At 42.5% G+C, this 18,563-nt stretch overlaps 1 protein-coding gene across 4 annotated transcripts in view; it reads left to right on the top strand.

Moving 5' to 3' along the window:
• The window catches only part of LOC137521230 (myomegalin-like), a 403,861-nt gene that overhangs the window by 225,764 nt on the left and 159,534 nt on the right, over nt 1-18,563 (top strand). For all 4 annotated transcript variants that reach the window (XM_068240204.1, XM_068240203.1, XM_068240202.1 and 1 more), the window contains 4 exons: nt 4,251-4,427; nt 9,789-9,852; nt 11,034-11,128; nt 14,565-14,681. In XM_068240204.1, the coding sequence (XP_068096305.1) occupies nt 4,251-4,427; nt 9,789-9,852; nt 11,034-11,128; nt 14,565-14,681 (453 nt within the window). The remainder of the gene's footprint in view (nt 1-4,250; nt 4,428-9,788; nt 9,853-11,033; nt 11,129-14,564; nt 14,682-18,563) is intronic.

The raw sequence follows: 18,563 nt of genomic DNA, 5'->3' as shown, positions 1-18,563 counted from the left end.
GGAGGGGGAGGAGAGCTCAGCTATGAGGAGGCTGTGATCTCTGCTGTGTCCAGAGCAGAGATTGGAGAGCAGTCACTGCAATCACTTCCTGGTCTGCTGGCTGTGCGTTCCAAGCTGGAATGCATGCTTAGCCATGTGCTTCAGTGAGACGGGAAGCAGGGAGACGCTGCAGGACTTGGAGAGGCTGAACTATGCCTCACATGATGGAGCCTGAGCAGTCAGCAGACAGAGGAGAGAAACAGGTTAGAGGGATCACACTGAACACAGCAGGAGAGGCTGAACTAAGCACCACTAACCTGTGCAACTGCAGACAGCAGACAGGAAGAAAAAAAGGTGAGAAGGATCACACTGTGCTCTGCAATCGTATATAAAAAGTCGATCCGAGATGAACTTTTACTCATTGCATAATTGTGTTCCTTTCCTATTGTTTATAGGGCATTCCTCAAGCCAAATACTTTTTTGTTTTTGTTTTAATACTCTAATTCCCTATAAACTAAAGAAGCCACGCCCACAGGTTTTCAGAGAGCCAAGGCACTTTCAGACAGTATTACTCATGGGCTCATGGGAGCTCAATCTGGGCAGGAGGAGGGGGAGGTATTACTAGCCAGAGATTTCAGAGGCAGAAGAGAGGAGGGGGATTATGTTTTTTGCTCAAGATGCAGATAAGCCTGCTTCTGTGTAATATTTACAAACAACATGGCTGCTGTTATTGTATCACAGGAATAATCAATCATATTCTATTAAAGCTGTTAGCAGTTAGATTTGCTTTGTAAACTATCTAAACTTTAGATAAGATATATAGACAAGTTACTTGTTATAGTTAGTTTTTCATCTCTGATCCGCTTAAGTCATGCAGAGCAGCCATAAAGGGGGGAAAAGATCATTTAGATCAAGCTCCCACCATCACCCCAGATATAGGGTCCCTGAATAATTTGACATTTAGTCATGACAACAGGGCTGCGACCAGGAGAGGCTGAACCTGGCCGGAATGCCGCAGAAATGTCGGCGAAGTAAGAGTAAAATAAAAATAAATAGCGATGAAACACTAAGGAACCTGTTCGGAGGTGAGGACAAAAATGAGTATACTGCTCGCTAGGGGTCACTTTCTTTTATAGTTAAGGTCCTGTTAATTGGTAGGGGTGGGGCTTAACCCATATGTATGCTGCCATGGAGGCATATGGAAAGATTGTGTATTCATTGTGTATCCACCTCTATCAGTGCTATGGCAATAATCAGGAAACAGCAGTAATAGATATAAGTGTACGCAGACACTGCATGCCACTGTCACATTATTAATGAATTACTTCAGGACAGACGATGGAATATGCAAAGCATTCAAAACAGGTGTACTTTACATTCATGACAGTTGCAGATAATCATAGCTCATTCAGTTTAAGGTTGCCACTAACGATACAATTTGCCGAACGATCGTTTACAAATACATCCATAAAATTAGAAAACTGTGCTTCCTCACAGTCCAGTTTGAATCACAGAAATTGAAAACATCGGTCAACAGTTCTCCCAACCAGATTCAATCTTCTGATTTGGGCTTTGCCAGGAAATCCACCTCAAAGTAAAACAGAGATAAAATTAATTGCGTAGACTGCATGAAAAAAGTGGAAAGGTCCCCACGCGAGTATATGAGAAGGCCTCATGTGGACAATTACAGAAATCACCACAGACGCTGTGCTCCAACCCCCTACAGGGACCACTCTCACCTCCTATGGTAGCTGCCCTGACCCACAGACAGCACCAATCACATTTGTTGTATCCTTTGGCATTGGACTCTCCCAGATGGATCCTCACAAACGGCAGCCTCAGTTATGCAACATAAATAGAACAAATCCTGGAAGGTGCTGGGCACAAAATAGCTCTTGGGTGACATTTATAAACGCATGGTGCATTAGCCTTTAATCAAAAGGTGGTGGATGTCTATTAATGCATAGTATCCTGCGCAATGAAGATTTGTTCTATTTATGTTGCATAACTGTGAGGCTGTAGTTTGTGAGGATCCATCTGGGAGAGTCCATTGCCAGAGGTTACAACACACGTGATTGGTGCTGTCTGTGGGTCAGGGCAGCTACCATAGGTGAGAGCGGTACCTATAGGGGTTTGGAGCACAGCTTCTGTGGTGATTTCTGTAATTATCCACATGAGGACTTCTCATATAATGGCGTGGTGGCCTTTCCACTTGAAATTTTCATGCAGTCTACTCGATTCATTTTATCTCTGTTTTACTTTGAGATTGACTTCCTGGCAAAGCCCACATCAGAAGATTGAATCCGGTAGATTATTAATGTGTTGATGGATATGTATATGTGGCATTTGATTTCAGCAGGCCTTGCTTTACAGTGAAAGTATTTTAGGGATAGGAGGGGGGAGCGTACCAATACCCTGGAGATATTTTGATACATTTTTACAAACGATTCTTCATATGAATGATTGAAAATTATATTTTGGGACCACCAATGGACAAAAGTCTCCTAACCAATCCGATCAGATAAATGAAATTGATCTGAAATTCAAATTGATTTTATTTATAACATTGTTTAGGAGATTTTTGTCCATTAGTGGTCCCAAACTATAATTTCTGATCATCAGTACGAAGAGTCATTTGCAAACGATCGTTCGGCAAATTGTATCGTTAATGGTCACCTTTTACAGGAATATATAGTCCAACCTGCAGGCAGCTGCTTTGGCCTTCATCCAGTTAAATTTTGGAAAGGGTAGAGCTTCACACAGATTCTGCCTGTCAGAGCTACTTCAGATGAGTGGATGAGTGTATGGTTTAGCTGCAGAACTGTGAAACAACCTCCCTTGCTGCACATGTCTGAGTGAGGTCAGCTACACAGAGTGTTTGCTAACACCTTGTCACCAGACAATTCAGAGCCACCACATGTAAAATCCACCTAAATTGGGTATGGTGCTAAGTTAGTTCCTTAGCACTGGTACCCCCAGACACAGTGATGAATGGCATACACAAGATTGGCTGTTAGGTGCTGAATTCTGATCTTTGTGCAGTAAGTCTGGACAGGGCTCAGTTTGATTTATGTCTTATCTCCCAGGTCACCTGGTATTTCTAAAAGGAAATAAAGATGGCAACTTCCATAGTCCTCATACTCCCTCATGAAAATCTTTTCTGGCTCCGGTAACGCATAGCATGATTCTTTGTTTTCCACATAGGAGATATTTGGTTAAAATGCCACAGGTCCTCTGGTGTCTAAGCCATAATCCTAATTGGGGTGAAAGAAAAAGAGTGCATCATGCTTCATATTCAGCAGCACAAATTGGCCAAGACAAGGCCATGACAGTATGTGGGTGGAGCTAACTGTAATGTAATAGTGTAACTCAAATGCAATGGGTTCAAATTTCCTCCCAAACACAGTGAGGCAGTGATCCTAAAGGTAATTAGACAATGTTCCACTCCAAAAGGGAAAAAACAAACACACACATAATAAGGTAGGTAGTGTTAAGTCCTCTGAAAGACATAATTGTGGACCCCAAAACAATAAAGTGCTGCACATGTAAATCAATATATATACATATTTGTAATTAACTTCTAGCCCCTTTTACATTTGCTTTGCAAGCGTGCGTTGTGTTTTGCCACAGGGTAACGCAACAACAATGCAAGGCAATGGGGCCTAGCATGCTTACCGCGTCGCATTGTGCCAGAAGTTCCCAATCGGCCGCCAACTTGCTGCAAAGTAAACAGTGCATTACCGTCGGACTTCTGCGGCAGCGGAAGTCATGTAAGTCAATGGGTGACGCAGAGATTTTAAATTTGTTGGTGGCAGTGGTGTGGCGCGCATGCGTGGAACAACATGAGTACAATGAGGAAAGCCCGGGAATCCCAGTGAAGTACAGTACTTCCTGTCCAGCTGGGAGTACATTGCTGGGTGCAGTGACGGGCAGCGAAGGGCATGCAGCCCTATGCATATGACCCTGTCAGTGCGCTCTGCCTGTTATATGAATGTAGTTTTCTGCGTTGTAGTGCGATGGGGTGGAGCATTTCACTGCAAACACAACACCTGGTGTAAAAACGGTCTCAAAGAAACCTAAAGTGAGTTTGATTTGATTTGTTCCTACACCTCTTCTGTGTCATGTCACCCCTCTAATAGCGTCACCTGGCGCAGGCTGCTCTCTGCGCCCTTGTGTTTGTACACTACTGGTTATAGTTAGTTAAAGCATCTTATGGTTATATAGTTACATACAGATCTAACATTCCAGTTTCTGAAAAAAAAATGTTTCAGAGTTTGGACAACCTTGTAAAAGCAAAGGACTTGGAAATGGAGCAGATCTCAGCTGCATACAAAAACCTGCAGTGGTCAAAGCAAGAAGTGGAGGAAAAATACAGATGCTCACTGAGTGAAAAGGAGTCCATCATGGTGCAGCTGCAGAAATCTCTTCAAGAGAGAAACAAAGTAGAGGTGAGCAAACTGTGTAACTGTATAAAGTGAATTTAATTGTGCCTACAATGACATTATGCTTTATGCTCTAAAATCCTACTTTAATTGTCCAGCCAACAGTGAAATGCACACACTGATATATTCATCTTAAGAAAAAAAAAGGCCTTAACAAGTTCCAAAAGTATTTAAACCAAACTTTATTCAACTTTATTTATAAAGCGCTAACATATTGTGCAGCGCTGTATATAGGAGGCATTACAACATTAAAGGAATACTGTAGGGGTCGGGGGAAATGAGTTGAACTTACCCGGGGCTTCTAATGGTCCCCCGCAGACATCCTGTGCCCGCGCAGCCACTCACCGTTGCTCCGGCCTCGCCTCCAGTTCACTTCTGGAATTTCCGACTTTAAAGTCTGAAAACCACTGCGCCTGCGTTGCCGTGTCCTCGCTCCCACTGATGTCACCAAGAGCGTACTGTGCAGGCACAGACCATACTGGGCCTGCGCAAGTACGCTCCTGGTGACATCAGCGGAAGCTCGCGCCCAGTCCCCCCCCCCCCCCTCCCTGTTTATTTTTTTTTTAAATAGATATTTGGTTTTTTTCTTTATTTTTGGCTATTTTCTTTATTATTATTTTTTATAATCCCCTCCCCAGCCGGCCAATCCTGGCGATCAGCTGTCATAGGTTACTGCTTATGAGAGCCGATCACTCTCTTGTCCCCCAGGGGGACAGCCATGTCACACAGCTGTCCCCAGTACAGCCCTGCTGCTGATCGCAGGGCTGTACTATAGGTAAAGACCGCGGTTTCACCGTTTAACAGTCTCCCGAGCGGCAATCGCTGCTCGGAGACTGAAGGCGGGGTGGAGCTCTGCCCCCAGAGCAGGAGATGCGGGCGCAGCCTGCACGTGATCTCCTGCAAACTGCAACCCCAGGACTTGACACCAGTTGGCGTTAGGCGGTCCTGGGGCTGCCGCCGTGGCCACGTCCATAGTCGTGGAGCGGTCTTCAGGTAGTTAAACAGTGTTTCATAGTGTCTACAAAATAGTGATGTAACATCAAATAATAATGTGCAGATTGCAATGTAGGGATAGATATAGCCGATGAGTCACTGATCCCATATGGTGGCGGAGAAGGGCACAAAGGGAGGAGGGCTTCTACGATTCACAAGAGGTTCCACCATGTCAGAAAGGAAGCCAAAGTGTGTGAAAAACTAAGTACACCCCATGATTCAATAGCTTGTAATAATAATTGTAGAGCCACCATTAGCAGAAAGAAGTTGAATGAAGCACTGTAGGCATAAATTCATATAGAAAACAACCTGTCTCAACTAAATTGCCCAGATGGTAATTACTATCTCTGGAGAGTGATAGAGAGGTCACCCAGAGATAGCTGAGGTATCTGAGCGCTGTCCTAGGCTATTTGCACACATAATGTCTGTCTAATGCACTGATATCTTGTTCTGTTGGCACATTTTACATACACCCCTAACAAAGCTTCCTTTGGAGGTGAAACATGTTGGGTTGCTGTTTGGTGCTACATTTACCTTACACTAGTACTGGAGTCGGACATCTCTCACTGCCCTCTCTATCTCCCACCTAGAGCATCTAGCTGAGATAGGTTGTTTTGTGGATGCCCTTATACAGTAGAGCACATCTCTCACATTTTTGTAAATATTTTATTATACCTTTTCATGGGACAACACTGAAGATGTGACACTTCTATGCAACGTAAAGTAGTCAATGTACAGCCTACATAACAGTGTATATCTGCTACCCCATCAAAGTAACTCAACATACTGCCATTAATATTTAGATTGCTGGCAACAAAAGGGAGTGTTCTCCTAAATGCAGAATGTTAAAATTATGCCCAAAGTGTGAATATTTTGTGTGGACAGGAAGATGTTAGAGACCTTTCGCTCTGCCACATTCCGTTTAACCACTTCAGCTTTCAGTCGTTTTTCACCTCATGCACCGAGCAATTTTCACCTCCCATTCATTTGCCAATAACGTCATCACTATTTATCACAATGAATTGATCTATATCTTGTTTTTTCCTCCACCAATTAGGCTTTGTTTGGGTGGTACATTTTGCTAAGAATTATTTTTTTCGAAATGCATTTTAACAGGAATATTAAGGAAAAAATGGAAAAAAAGTCATTATTTTTTCAGTTTTTAGCCATTATAGCTTTAAAATAATACATGCTACCATAATTAAAACCTACGTATTTTATTTGCCCATTTGTCCCGGTTATTACACCATTTAAATGATGTCCCTATCACAATGTATGGAGCCAATATTTTATTTGGAAATAAAGGTGCATTTTTTTAGTTTTGTGTCCATCACTATTTACAAGCTTATAATTTTAAAAATATTAGTTGTATTTCCTCTTCACATGCATATTAAAAGTTCAGCCCCTTAGGTAACTGTTTATGTTTTTTGTATTTTTTAATTGTAATTTTTATTTTTAAATGTAATTTATTGTGTCTTTTTGTATTCAAAATGTATGTGCATGTACAGTGGGTTGCAAAAGTATTCGGCCCCCTTGAAGTTTTCCACATTTTGTCACATTACTGCCACAAACATGCATCAATTTTGTTGGAATTTCACGTGAAAGACCAATACAAAGTGGTGTACATGTGAGAAGTGGATCGAAAATCATACATCATTCCAAACATTTTTTACAAATAAATAACTGCAAAGTGGGGTGTGCGTAATTATTCGGCCTCCTGAGTCAATACTTTGTAGAACCACCTTTTGCTGCAATTACAGCTGCCAGTCTTTTAGGGGATGTCTCTACCAGCTTTGCACATCTAGAGACTGAAATCCTTGCCCATTCTTCTTTGCAAAACAGCTCCAGCTCAGTCAGATTAGATGGACAGCGTTTGTGAACAGCAGTTTTCAGATCTTGCCACAGATTCTCGATTGGATTTAGATCTGGACTTTAACTGGGCCATTCTAACACATAGATATGTTTTGTTTTAAACCATTCCATTGTTGCCCTGGCTTTATGTTTAGGGTCATTGTCCTGCTGGAAGGTGAACCTCCACCCCAGTCTCAAGTCTTTTGCAGTCTCCAAGAGGTTCTCTTCCAAGTTTGCCCTGTATTTGGCTCCATCCATCTTCCCATCAACTCTGACCAGCTTCCCTGTCGCTGCTGAAGAGATGCATGATGCTGAAGAGAGCATGATGCTGCCACCACCATATTTGACAGTGGGGATGGTGTGTTCAGAGTGATGTGCAGTGTTAGTTTTCTGCCAAACATAGCGTTTTGCATTTTGGCCAAAAAGTTCCATTTTGGTCTCATCTGACCAGAGCACCTTCCTCCACATGGTTGCTGTGTCCCCCACATGGCTTGTGGCAAACTGCAAATGGGACTTCTTATACTTTCTGTTAACAATGCCTTTCTTCTTGCCACTCTTCCATAAAGGCCAACTTTGTACAGTGCATGACTAATAGTTGTCCTATGGACAGAGTCTCCCACCTGAGCTGTAGATCTCTGCAGCTCGTCCAGAGTCACCATGGGCCTCTTGACTGCTTTTCTGATCAGCGCTCTCCTTGTTCGGCCTGTGAGTTTAGGTGGACGGCCTTGTCTTGGTAGGTTTACAGTTGTGCCATACTCCTTCCATTTCTGAATGATCGCTTGACCTGTGCTCCGTGGGATGTTTAATACTTTGGAAATCTTTTTGTAGCCTAAGCCTGCTTTAAATTTCTAAATAACTTGATCCCTGACCTGTCTTGTGTGTTCTTTGGACTTCACGGTGTTGTTGCTCCCAATATTCTCTTAGACAACCTCTGAGGCCCTCACAGAGCAGCTGTATTTGTACTGACATTAGATTACACACAGGTGCACTCTATTTAGTCATTAGCACTCATCAGGCAATGTCTATAGGCAAGTGACTGCACTCAGATCAAAGGGGGCCGAATAATTACGCACACACCACTTTGCAGTTATTTATTTGTAAAAAATGTTTGGAATCATGTATGATTTTCGTTCCGCTTCTCATGTGTACACCACTTTGTGTTGGTCTTTCATGTGGAATTCCAATAAAATTGATTAATGTTTGTGGCAGTAATATGACAAAATGTGGAAAACTTCAAGGGGGTCGAATACTTTTGCAACCCACTGTAGTTTTACTATTTGGCCACAGTGAGTTTTTGTTTTTCTATCCTGTGAGCGAGCAAGCTTGCTAACAGGAACTACAAGGAGGACGTAATTTTTTTTTTCAGAAAGATTGCGGCCTCTGAAAAGAAGCCGTTGTTTTTTTTACCGGGGACTTAGATCGTTGAATGGAAACAATGTTTCCATTCATTGATCTTCGGGCTACCGAGCGGGCAGCACGGGAGTGCGCCGGCGCACACGATCGCACGCGGGAGCACATCAGCCTTTTGGACGTGAAAGTCACGTCCAAAAAGCAAAACTAGTTAAGGATGCCCCACAGATGCTCAATAGGGTTGAGGTTGGAGGACATGCTTGGCTAGTCCAGCACCTTTACCCTCAGTTTTTTAGCAAGGCTGTGGTTGTTGGAATACTACCCTGTGGCCCAGTTTCCAAAGGAAGAGGCTCATGCTCTGCTTTAGTATGTCACAATACATGTTGCTATTCATAGTTCACTCAATGAACTGCAACTCCCCAGGGCCGGCAGCACTCATACAGCCCTAAACCATTGCATTACCGCCACCATGCTTGACTGTAAACAAGACACACTGGTTTCCGCCACACACGCTTGACACCATATGAACCAAATAAGTTTATCTTGGTCTCATCAGACCACTAGACATGGTTTCAGCAACCTGTGCCCTTAGTCTGCTTCTCTTCAATACAGATTGTCAATTCATTGATACATTGTTGGATTTCCCTAGCATATTCAGGGTGCACAGTTCCCTGTTTTTGTAGCAATAACACCTTGTGGAAGAATTTTGGGTGCACTCTTCTTTACAACGTTGCTTTTATTCATTGAGGTTTGTCAATGTTATTGGCAACTCTCTCAAGGTCTTGCTACAGCCTTTTGATTGAGTTGAGATTAGGCATTTTCCAAGTTATTGCAGCACATCTTATGCACTGATGTAACAAGGTCTTCCACTGAGTCCCTATAGGACTAGTTCAGCATTTTAAGCCTGTGGGTTTGTTTTTTATTGTATTTGGAGGGCTGTCAATAACTTGTTAGTCCATGTCTGTCCTCTTAGTGATCATTCTACTTAGGCTCTATAGAGTGCTCCACTATGATCTTAGAGCTATAATTTAGGTACTGATTTATTCATTTAGCCACAACCTCCATATATTATAGCTATTGTGGATTTTCAGCATGCAAATATACCTGATCTATTGCTGTTGCTATATACCCTATTCTGCAATATTTTTGTCAAATTTGTGGTTACATTTTTAGGTCTTTGCACAGAGTCACGCGGTTCATGCAACACCCATCTGCATGAAGAATTCAGATATTAAAGGTACATTTCTTCTATGCAAATATTATAATATAATGAGTGTATTTATAGAACTTACATATGTACTAGTTTTTAAATATTTATCGATCTTCTATATAACGTTTTAGGTGTTAAGGCAGGATAGTGCAGATCTTGCTACTGAACTGTTCAGAAATGTTTTGATTGTTCTTTTGATCTTAGCTTAAATGGCTCCAAAAGCATACATAAAATTACCTTTCTATTATATCGAATTACTTTATAGGTGTTCAGACTACCTTAACTTTTTAACCCAGTAAAATCTTCTCAAAAGTCGGGGGTCGTCTTATACGCTGGGTATCGTCTTATAGGGTGGGTTTTGAAAATTCCAAGCCGGATTGGAGAATCTTGCTGCATATGGTGGGGTGAGCTCAAAAACGTCTGCAGTACGTCAACCGTATGAAAGATGCAAGGGGCAGTGGTGTACAAGTATGGTAGAAGAAAATCCACTCACTAGGATTCCTGGAAAGAAGTGACTTAATGCGTTCCGATGATGAGGTGACGGGGCACCTCACTGGGAAGGTGTAAGTGAAGGGCGGAAAAAACTGCGGGTGTCCGGGATGCCCAGGGTATGGAAAAAAGAGAGAAAGCAGAGCTGTGCCCAGAAAAACATGCCTCTTTCACCCGTGTGGCCCGCCCTTGTATCCTATTACCATACCTCCTTCTCTGCTTCTCAGATCTGGCTCCTGAGGACTGCAGTGAAGCGGCGCAGGATGTGCGAGATCTGAGAGGCAGAGAAGGAGGTAATAGTATACAAGGGTTGGCCAGAAGGGTGAAAGAGGCTTGTTTGCGCTACCGCTCTGATAGTCTTGGAGACGGATAGCTGACCAATCCAAGTAGGCTTTGTATACAACAACCAGCCAATCGCCATTAAGGTACATCGGTTGCTGTGATTGTCTGGTTGTTGTATACTGGGTACCACATACAGTACAGAACCAGTATCTGTACCTGTTTACACAGTATAGCACCAGTACATACACTACAGTATACAAATGTCTAAGAGTCAAGAGGGGCAGTCTTATAGGGTGAGTATATCCTCAAATGTATATTTTAACTGGAAAAGTTGGGGGTTATCTTATACGCCCAGTCCTCTTATACACCAGAATATACTGGTAGTACCTTTGTGTGGTTTTTTTCTTCATCTATTTTTATTGTTGTTTGATAAAAAGGAGAGGAAAGTGAGAAAACAGACAATCTGAAGACTGAGCTTGCTAAAGCCCAAGAAGACCTTAGACTTGTGTTGAGAAAAATGAGAGAATATCAGGTAAAGATTCAATATAGTTAAATAAATTGTGACTGATAATAAGTTGTTTTGGTGTTCAAATTCGGCACAGCGATTTAGCCCCACCTTGATACTCCTGATTACCACTGGACAGCACTGAACAAGTGGACAGGGTCAGGGGGAGTTCACTGGCTTGCGTGTCAATATGCATTTCACGTGACTCCAATGCTTCCTCCTTCTAAACCAGAATTACAATCTGGCATAGCCTTCAGTCAAAACTTGTTTCCCTATTCTTCACTGCCCACATAGTCCCACTTACTTTTGTCCCAAAGTAACCCCCCCCCCCCCCCCCCACACACACACACACACACAATTTAACAAAGGGGGGCTGGGAACTGCCATTGCAGTTGATGCATCATATCTGATTCAGAAGAGTTTTACAGTTAGGAAATATTTGTCTTCAGCTTAGTCACACTTAATCCTGCCCATAAAAACTCCCTGTACTGCTATGTTTGCTCACCATTGTCAGCTGTGATTAGCAGGGGCATAACTACGCCTCAAGCCCCCCATCAAACTTTTACGAGTCCTTCCATCCTACTGACAGACATGCCCCCCCCTTTACCTGCCTCTAACAGACGGGGCCTGGACTTCTTTATTCACCAGCACCCCCCTCCCATGCTTCCATAGTTGACTCTGCTCAATTTTCCCTTTACAGACCCACAGGTCAACATGGCAGCAGTGACTGGACTTGTTTCTCTCCGGCGCTCCCGCTGCAGTCACTAGGTGTCCTCTAGCATTTGCCTTCCACTTGGTCTGAGTGTATCTGCATGTTGTGGAATTTCGCATAACGTGGAACACTGGAGGATGCCTAGTGGCTAAAGCATGAGCGCTGCAAAAAAAACCATGGTGGTAAGCCCCCTATCCTTGTTGGCTGCCACCCACTCCTCCTTCTCACTGTGCAGCAGTGCAGAATGTTACTGAAAAGCTTCACAGCAATGTGAAGCTAAGTCTATGAAACTTTTCAGTAACTATCTAGCAAAATTATTGTTTGTTTGTAAAAGTTTTTATGGTGTGCCTGATCTATTGGAGCAAAAGGGATATTGTGACCATAGTTCCATTTTATTTAGCACTGTAGAATGTGTACTGTACACTTAAAGCCGCCTCCAGCCATTACTGTTTTCATAGTCATGTGCAGACAGCCATTGGTAGCGCTTGTTTTTATCATAGTGCAAGCTCCGTGATTTAAATAATAAATCACCATTTAAATACAGATTAGGAGTCCTTACACCAGCGATTTGTATCGCACATACTGTATATCCCACCACTGGCGTATCCAGACGGGGGTTCTGGATGTATGGAACACCCCCCTGTGACTCCTGTACCTTTAAAAAAAATTCCCTGAAATCGCTGAAGCAGACAAGCTGGTAAATATACAGAGGCTTGCCTGCAGGGTCTGTGGGAAAAACTCAGCTCTTTCCCTATTGTAAAGACTGCATGTAGACAGCTACATAAGGTATGTCACAGGTTGAAAAGTTTTTGACAGTCCCTAAACTCCAGGAGGGCTGCCTGCAGCTTGTGTGAGAGGCTGACCATCCCTTACATTCTCCACACCCCTATGGACGGTATACCTATATCATTCCCCTATTCCCACAATCCTCCCCACCATGTTGTTAATGTTTTGTTTTTGCTTTGGCAATGCTAAATGTATTTGGTCCTGCCAATAAAGCTTTTTTGGATTTGGCTGGCAGGGACAGGAGACACAGTACATGCAAGTAGCCTCTATTTGATGTGGGACTGCAATACAGATATGCTATCTGCTCTATCTCAGTCTCTCCACTCCACCTGGGGGGCAATCTCCCCCGAGGCCCCATTTCATTCAGTGATATAGGGCTGGTGTCTGGTGTATTCAGGTTTGTTGTTGTAAGGCAATGCAAAATACTTGGCTAGCTGATAAAACTGCAATTAAAGGGCAGGCAAGCTGGTATATATACACAGCATGATGCAGAGCTTGCCTGGAGGGTCCGTGGGCAAAAATCTGTCTCTCCCCTATGTCATAATGACTGCATCTTGTTAAACAAGGTGAACATTTTTTGACAGTCCCTAGACTCCAGGGGGGCTGCTTTCTGACTTGTGTGAGAGACTGGGACAGGAGTCCTATTACAGGCAAGTAGCCTCTGTGTGATGTGGGACTGCAATACAGATAATGCTCCATCTCAGGCTATTCTCAATTTCTCTCCACTCCTCTTCTCTCTGGGCTAGTGCACGCCAAAATCACAATAGCAACCGCTAGCAATTAGTGAGTGCGATTTTCAGAGCGATTTCTGAATGAATCACTCAAAAAAATGCTACATGCGGTATACCTGCTATTTTGAAAAGATCACAACGCTGCTGTGGGAACACCCACATAGGGTAACATTAGCCAAGCGCTTTTCAAATCAATGTTGATTTGAAAAACGCTCAGAAGCCCTCTTGGTGTGCACCAGCCCTCCCTCATTCACCTTTGTTTCCCTCTTCCCCTAGTGCTGGCTGGCTGTGTCTTCTTGTCATACAGGAAAGCTAAATAAAAGTGCAATCCTGGTGAGGCAAATTATTATTATTTAGTATTTATATAGCGCCGCCATCTTCCGCAGATGCATATATCCCTGCATCATATGGGTATCGCTTGCGCTATGTGACGTGACATATTCCACTGAATTGTCCAAACTAAGTCTATCTCCCGTTCCTCTCTCGGGGAGTTGTTCCAGCGCTGTCCCCTGTTCAAATTTGCTGCTTCCAGAAGCCCTCAGAAACACTTGTGTCCGTGAGTACTTCCAAAGATAGGCAGCTCCGTAATACGCCAGCGCACTTTTGTGCATGGGCAGTATGGAGCCACCTGTATTCGGAAGCACTCGGGGACATAAGTGCTTCTGGACCTTTCAGGAATCCCCCCCCCCTTAAAAATCCTGCGTTTGCCCCTGCCCACACTGCATGATAAATTCTTCTCACAGAATTCTGTGTCCCGCTCCCCTCTGGTCAGAATAATGAATCTGAACCAAATGCCAAGCTTGCCTGCGGAGGGCAATATGTGACCAAATGTGTACAACAGAATTTATAGCTCAGAGAACCTTGTCTCATACATAAAAAGGTAACATTTCAAATCTGTCTGATATTTACCTCTGTGCCGGGAGGTAGATTTTCAACTTTTTACTGCTGCAGAGTTTTTGCTTTTTCACATTTGTAAAAAAAAAAAAAAAAAAAAAACATATTACTGGCTAAAAAGTTTGCTTAACACCCTCAAACAATACTTTTTGAAAGCAGGGGTATCTAAAGAATTCGACTGTTATCGATTTTATATGGTCCTCAAATTTGTACAGATGTTCATGAAATAATGAGAAAATAATGACGCTGCTTTATGATTATGGCCACATTCTAACAAGTCCTCCCACACAAAAAAAACATTGTCAGAAGAAATGGAACAAAAACATTTTTGTCTTGACAGCTGGAAGTGTCTGCTCTACAGTCTATCATCATGAAACAGAATGAACAACTGCGAGATCAGGCAGCAGATATAGACACTCTGACTAGAAACAGTCAGATAAAAGAAGACTTGATTAAGGTAATTTTGTTAAGTTTGTTATTATTTATCGGCATGGGTGTTGAGGTCATGAAGTAGATCCTAGTTCTGAACTGTGAGTATTACTTTTGTTGTCTAAAATTAAGTGAGGATTAGGGGTAGGTGAGCAAGGACTCTCCCAGTATGCTGATCTAAAAGAGTTTTAGAAAGAGGAACGGAAAGCACATTATCAGAAATATGTGGGTTTTATTTATTTCTGAAACATGGGCTATTTAAAGGGGCACTATGGCGAAAAATGTTAAAATTTAAACTTTGTGCAAACATACAAATAAGAAGCATGTTGTTTTCCAGAGTAAAATGAGCCATAAATTACTTTTCTCTGATGTTGCTGTCACTTACAGTAGGTAGTAGAAATCTGTGAAGTGACATGTTTTGTACTAGTCCATCTCTTTATAGGGGGATTCTCAGGGATTTATTTATTTTCAAAAGCACTTAGTGAATGACAGTTGCTCTGTACAACTGCCAAAAAACTGTGTAGCGGGCAGGGAAGCTGACCAGCATTGTTGTTTAAATCCTTTTTAGGGAATATCTTTATAAAAAATAAAAGCCTTGCTGAGAATCCCCTATTAAAAGATGAACTAGTCCAAAACCGCTTCTGTCGCTTCTGTCAGATTTCTACTACTACTACTGTACGTGACAGCAACATAGGAGAAAAGTAATTTATGTCTTATTTTACTCTAGAATAAATGTACTTGTTATTTGTCTATGTTTGCACATATTTTACATTTTAAAATTTTTCGTCCATAGTGCCCCTTTAAGCAAAGCCCCAAAGCAAAGCAACGGAATATATAAATCTCCCTCCCTGCCTCTTATTGCACTGGATTAAGTCACCTTGCTTACTTCTTACAAGCATGCCTTTAACCACTTATCATTTTTATGACAGTATACCTACGCCCCTTGAGGCTTCATCTTCGCCTCAGGGATGTAGATATATATGTATCTCACCACGATCGCTGCTGTGCGTGCTCCCGGCATGTTCTCATTGCCGCCCATTAGTACACAGATCAGAGAATGGGAACACAGTTCCCATTCAACAATCTAAGTGCCTGTGATCAATGATCACTGGCATCAATAAGATGCTGGTGGTCATTGACAAAAGTGAAAGTAAAGCATACACACATTACTTCTTCTGTGTATTGTTTACAGTACACAGCAGGAATAGAGTGGGGGTGGGGGGCATCTAGTGGCCAAATAGTAAAATTACACCTACATACAGTACCTTTAAATTATTAATTAACCCCTTACCTACCTTTCAGAGTTCCAAAATAAAACACTTGTATAATTATTTTTTTTAAGTGACATTTAAAAAAACCCATAAATGGTTTCCTCGAGGGACTCAACTTTTTTTTTAATATGTATGTCATGTCATGTCAAATAAGGACTGGTACTTAGTGATGGAGGCAAAATGGAAAAAATACACCTTTATTTCCAAATTAAATATTGTCCCCATACATTGTACTAGGGACATATTTTAAATGTTGTAATTACTGGAACAGATGGGCAAATAAGACTATAATGGCTGAAAACTGAGAAATATTTTTTCCATTTTTATTTCTTATTACTCCCATTAAAATGCATTTACAATAAAATAATTCTTAGCAAAATTTACCACCAAAAGAAAGCCTAATTTTTGGGGAAAAAACAAGATATAGATAATTTCATTGTGATAAGGAGTGATAAAGTTATTGACGAATGAACGGGAGGAGAACTGAAACGTGAAAATTGCTCTGGCACATAAGGGGAAAAATCTCTCAGTGATGAAGTGGTTAAATGTTTTCACAAGCCTATCAGGATCTCTGGTCTTACAATAAAGATCCAATACACTTCCGGGGTTAGCAAATTTCCCCCTCTGACATTGGTAAAACTTTTTCTACCCCATGGAATTTACATTAATCCATCGTACCACCATGTACTTGTAAAAAGTGTCTAGATACAAAGAAAACCTCTTGGAACTTGGCATATTAAATCAAGTTAAGAGTTTCTTGAATTTGACATTATCTGACCATAACAGAACTCAAAACAGTATTTTAAAATAAAGCAGGCTATATGTGTAATTTTTGGGTGAAGAAAAAAATATCTGCCTAGTTAAGGCAGTGGTTCTCAACCTGGGGTCCACGGACCCCTGGGGGTACATCAGTACCTGTCAGAGGGTCCCCAGGGGCCGTGGACAAAATGGCGGAGAACCACTGCACCGTTTAGAAATTATTATCCGCTCTTAAATCTCCCTGTATCGCTGCTATGCTCCGTTCACAGGCGCTCATGGGGAGATGTGTAGTAGCCTAGCAGCTCTCTGATTGGCCCAAATGCTGCCTGTCACAGCAGCGCGTGCACTCACTTGCACAACCATCGCGGCCAATCAGAGCCGCTGCTGTGACAGGCAGCATTTGGGCCAATCAGAGAGCTAGCTAGGCTACTACACATCTCCCCATGAGCGCCTGTGTATGGAGCATAGCGGCGCTACGGGGAGATTTAACAGTGGATAATCATTTCTAAACTGTGCTGCAGACACATTATGTATATTGTATATGGAAAATATAGTTTTTCGGGGTGGGGCGGGTATGGTCGAGCAGAGGAGCAGGCCACGGGAAGGGGAGGGGAAGGCAAAGGAGGTGGCAGAGGATCTTCCGTCCAGCGCCATTTGCAGACTGTTGCTGCATGTGGCTGGACGTGTGAGAGGGAGCTCTCACTGTGTATCACTAACAAAAAATACTAATACCAAAAGCTTTTATAAATGCTATTATTAGGAGAAGGAGGGGTGTTAATGGTGAAGTGGATAGGTAGGCTGGTGGTGGAAAAAAACTGTTCTTTTTTTCCCCAATCTTTTTCCTAGCTGAGACCCATAGATTTTCATTGTGTGTGCTGTTATACTGTGTGAATAGTGCACCTGTATTTCACTAGTCCAATTCCAAATCAAATATGCGCTTATGGAAACACCAGCACTCAGTGGTTCGAGTTTCTCAAGTGTCAATGTGTAAACACAGAAAAATATACAGAGTATTGAAACGCGCACAATTGTCTCATGAAAAAGACCAGAGAGTCTCACAGTTCCCAATAAGAAGAAATTCCAGGGAGTCTTGTCAGACACTGTCCAATTGACCTTTATCCACAAACAGACACTTCCACATGCAAAAAAAGAAGGACATAAAATATAGCGTAATCCTGCGAGTATAATCCACTCTCAGAGAGAAACCTCCACCGGATTCATCAAAGTGTGTATATTAAAAACGCACCTTGAACCCAAACAGAGGCTCTGCATATACACCAAAAGCATGGCTGTTAAGCGGGAGCAGCTGACCAAAAACAAATTAAAATAGTACATAGCAAGGAAATGAGCAGCGCTACTTAAAAACAGACTAGTGCCTACCTGCAAAAGAGTGCAAGCCCCACTTGTGGGGTCGAATACACACCAAGCATACACATGACCTGTCTACCACTGGAGGAGGATGTTGGTTTCCTGTAACAGCTTGCTTGCAATCTATCAAGTACTCGTCCTTCCCACTGCGAAGAAGTCAATCCTCCATGGGAGGGGCCTAACACTAACTAAATCCTAACCTATGTATATGCATAGCCTGGGTGCGCTACCAAATAAAATTGAAAAATCGAAAATTGCACAAGTGGGGCTTGCACTCTTTTGCAGGTAGGCACTAGTCTGTTTTTAAGTAGCGCTGCTCATTTCCTTGCTATGTACTATTTTAATTCGTTTTTGGTCAGCTGCTCCCGCTTAACAGCCATGCTTTTGGTGTATATGCAGAGCTTCTGTTTGGGTTCAAGGTGCGTTTGTAGTTCCTTGGGGGGGCTCAGCGCATCTCTGGAGGCCATTCGGAGGCGGCCTGGTGTTGCGCTGATCCACCTTTTGCGCAATTT

The sequence above is a fragment of the Hyperolius riggenbachi genome, chromosome 6, assembly GCF_040937935.1.
Source record: "Hyperolius riggenbachi isolate aHypRig1 chromosome 6, aHypRig1.pri, whole genome shotgun sequence".
NCBI lineage: Eukaryota > Metazoa > Chordata > Amphibia > Anura > Hyperoliidae > Hyperolius > Hyperolius riggenbachi.
The sequence above is the reverse complement of the archived record's forward strand: the minus strand, read 5'-3'. Positions and strand labels throughout refer to the sequence as shown.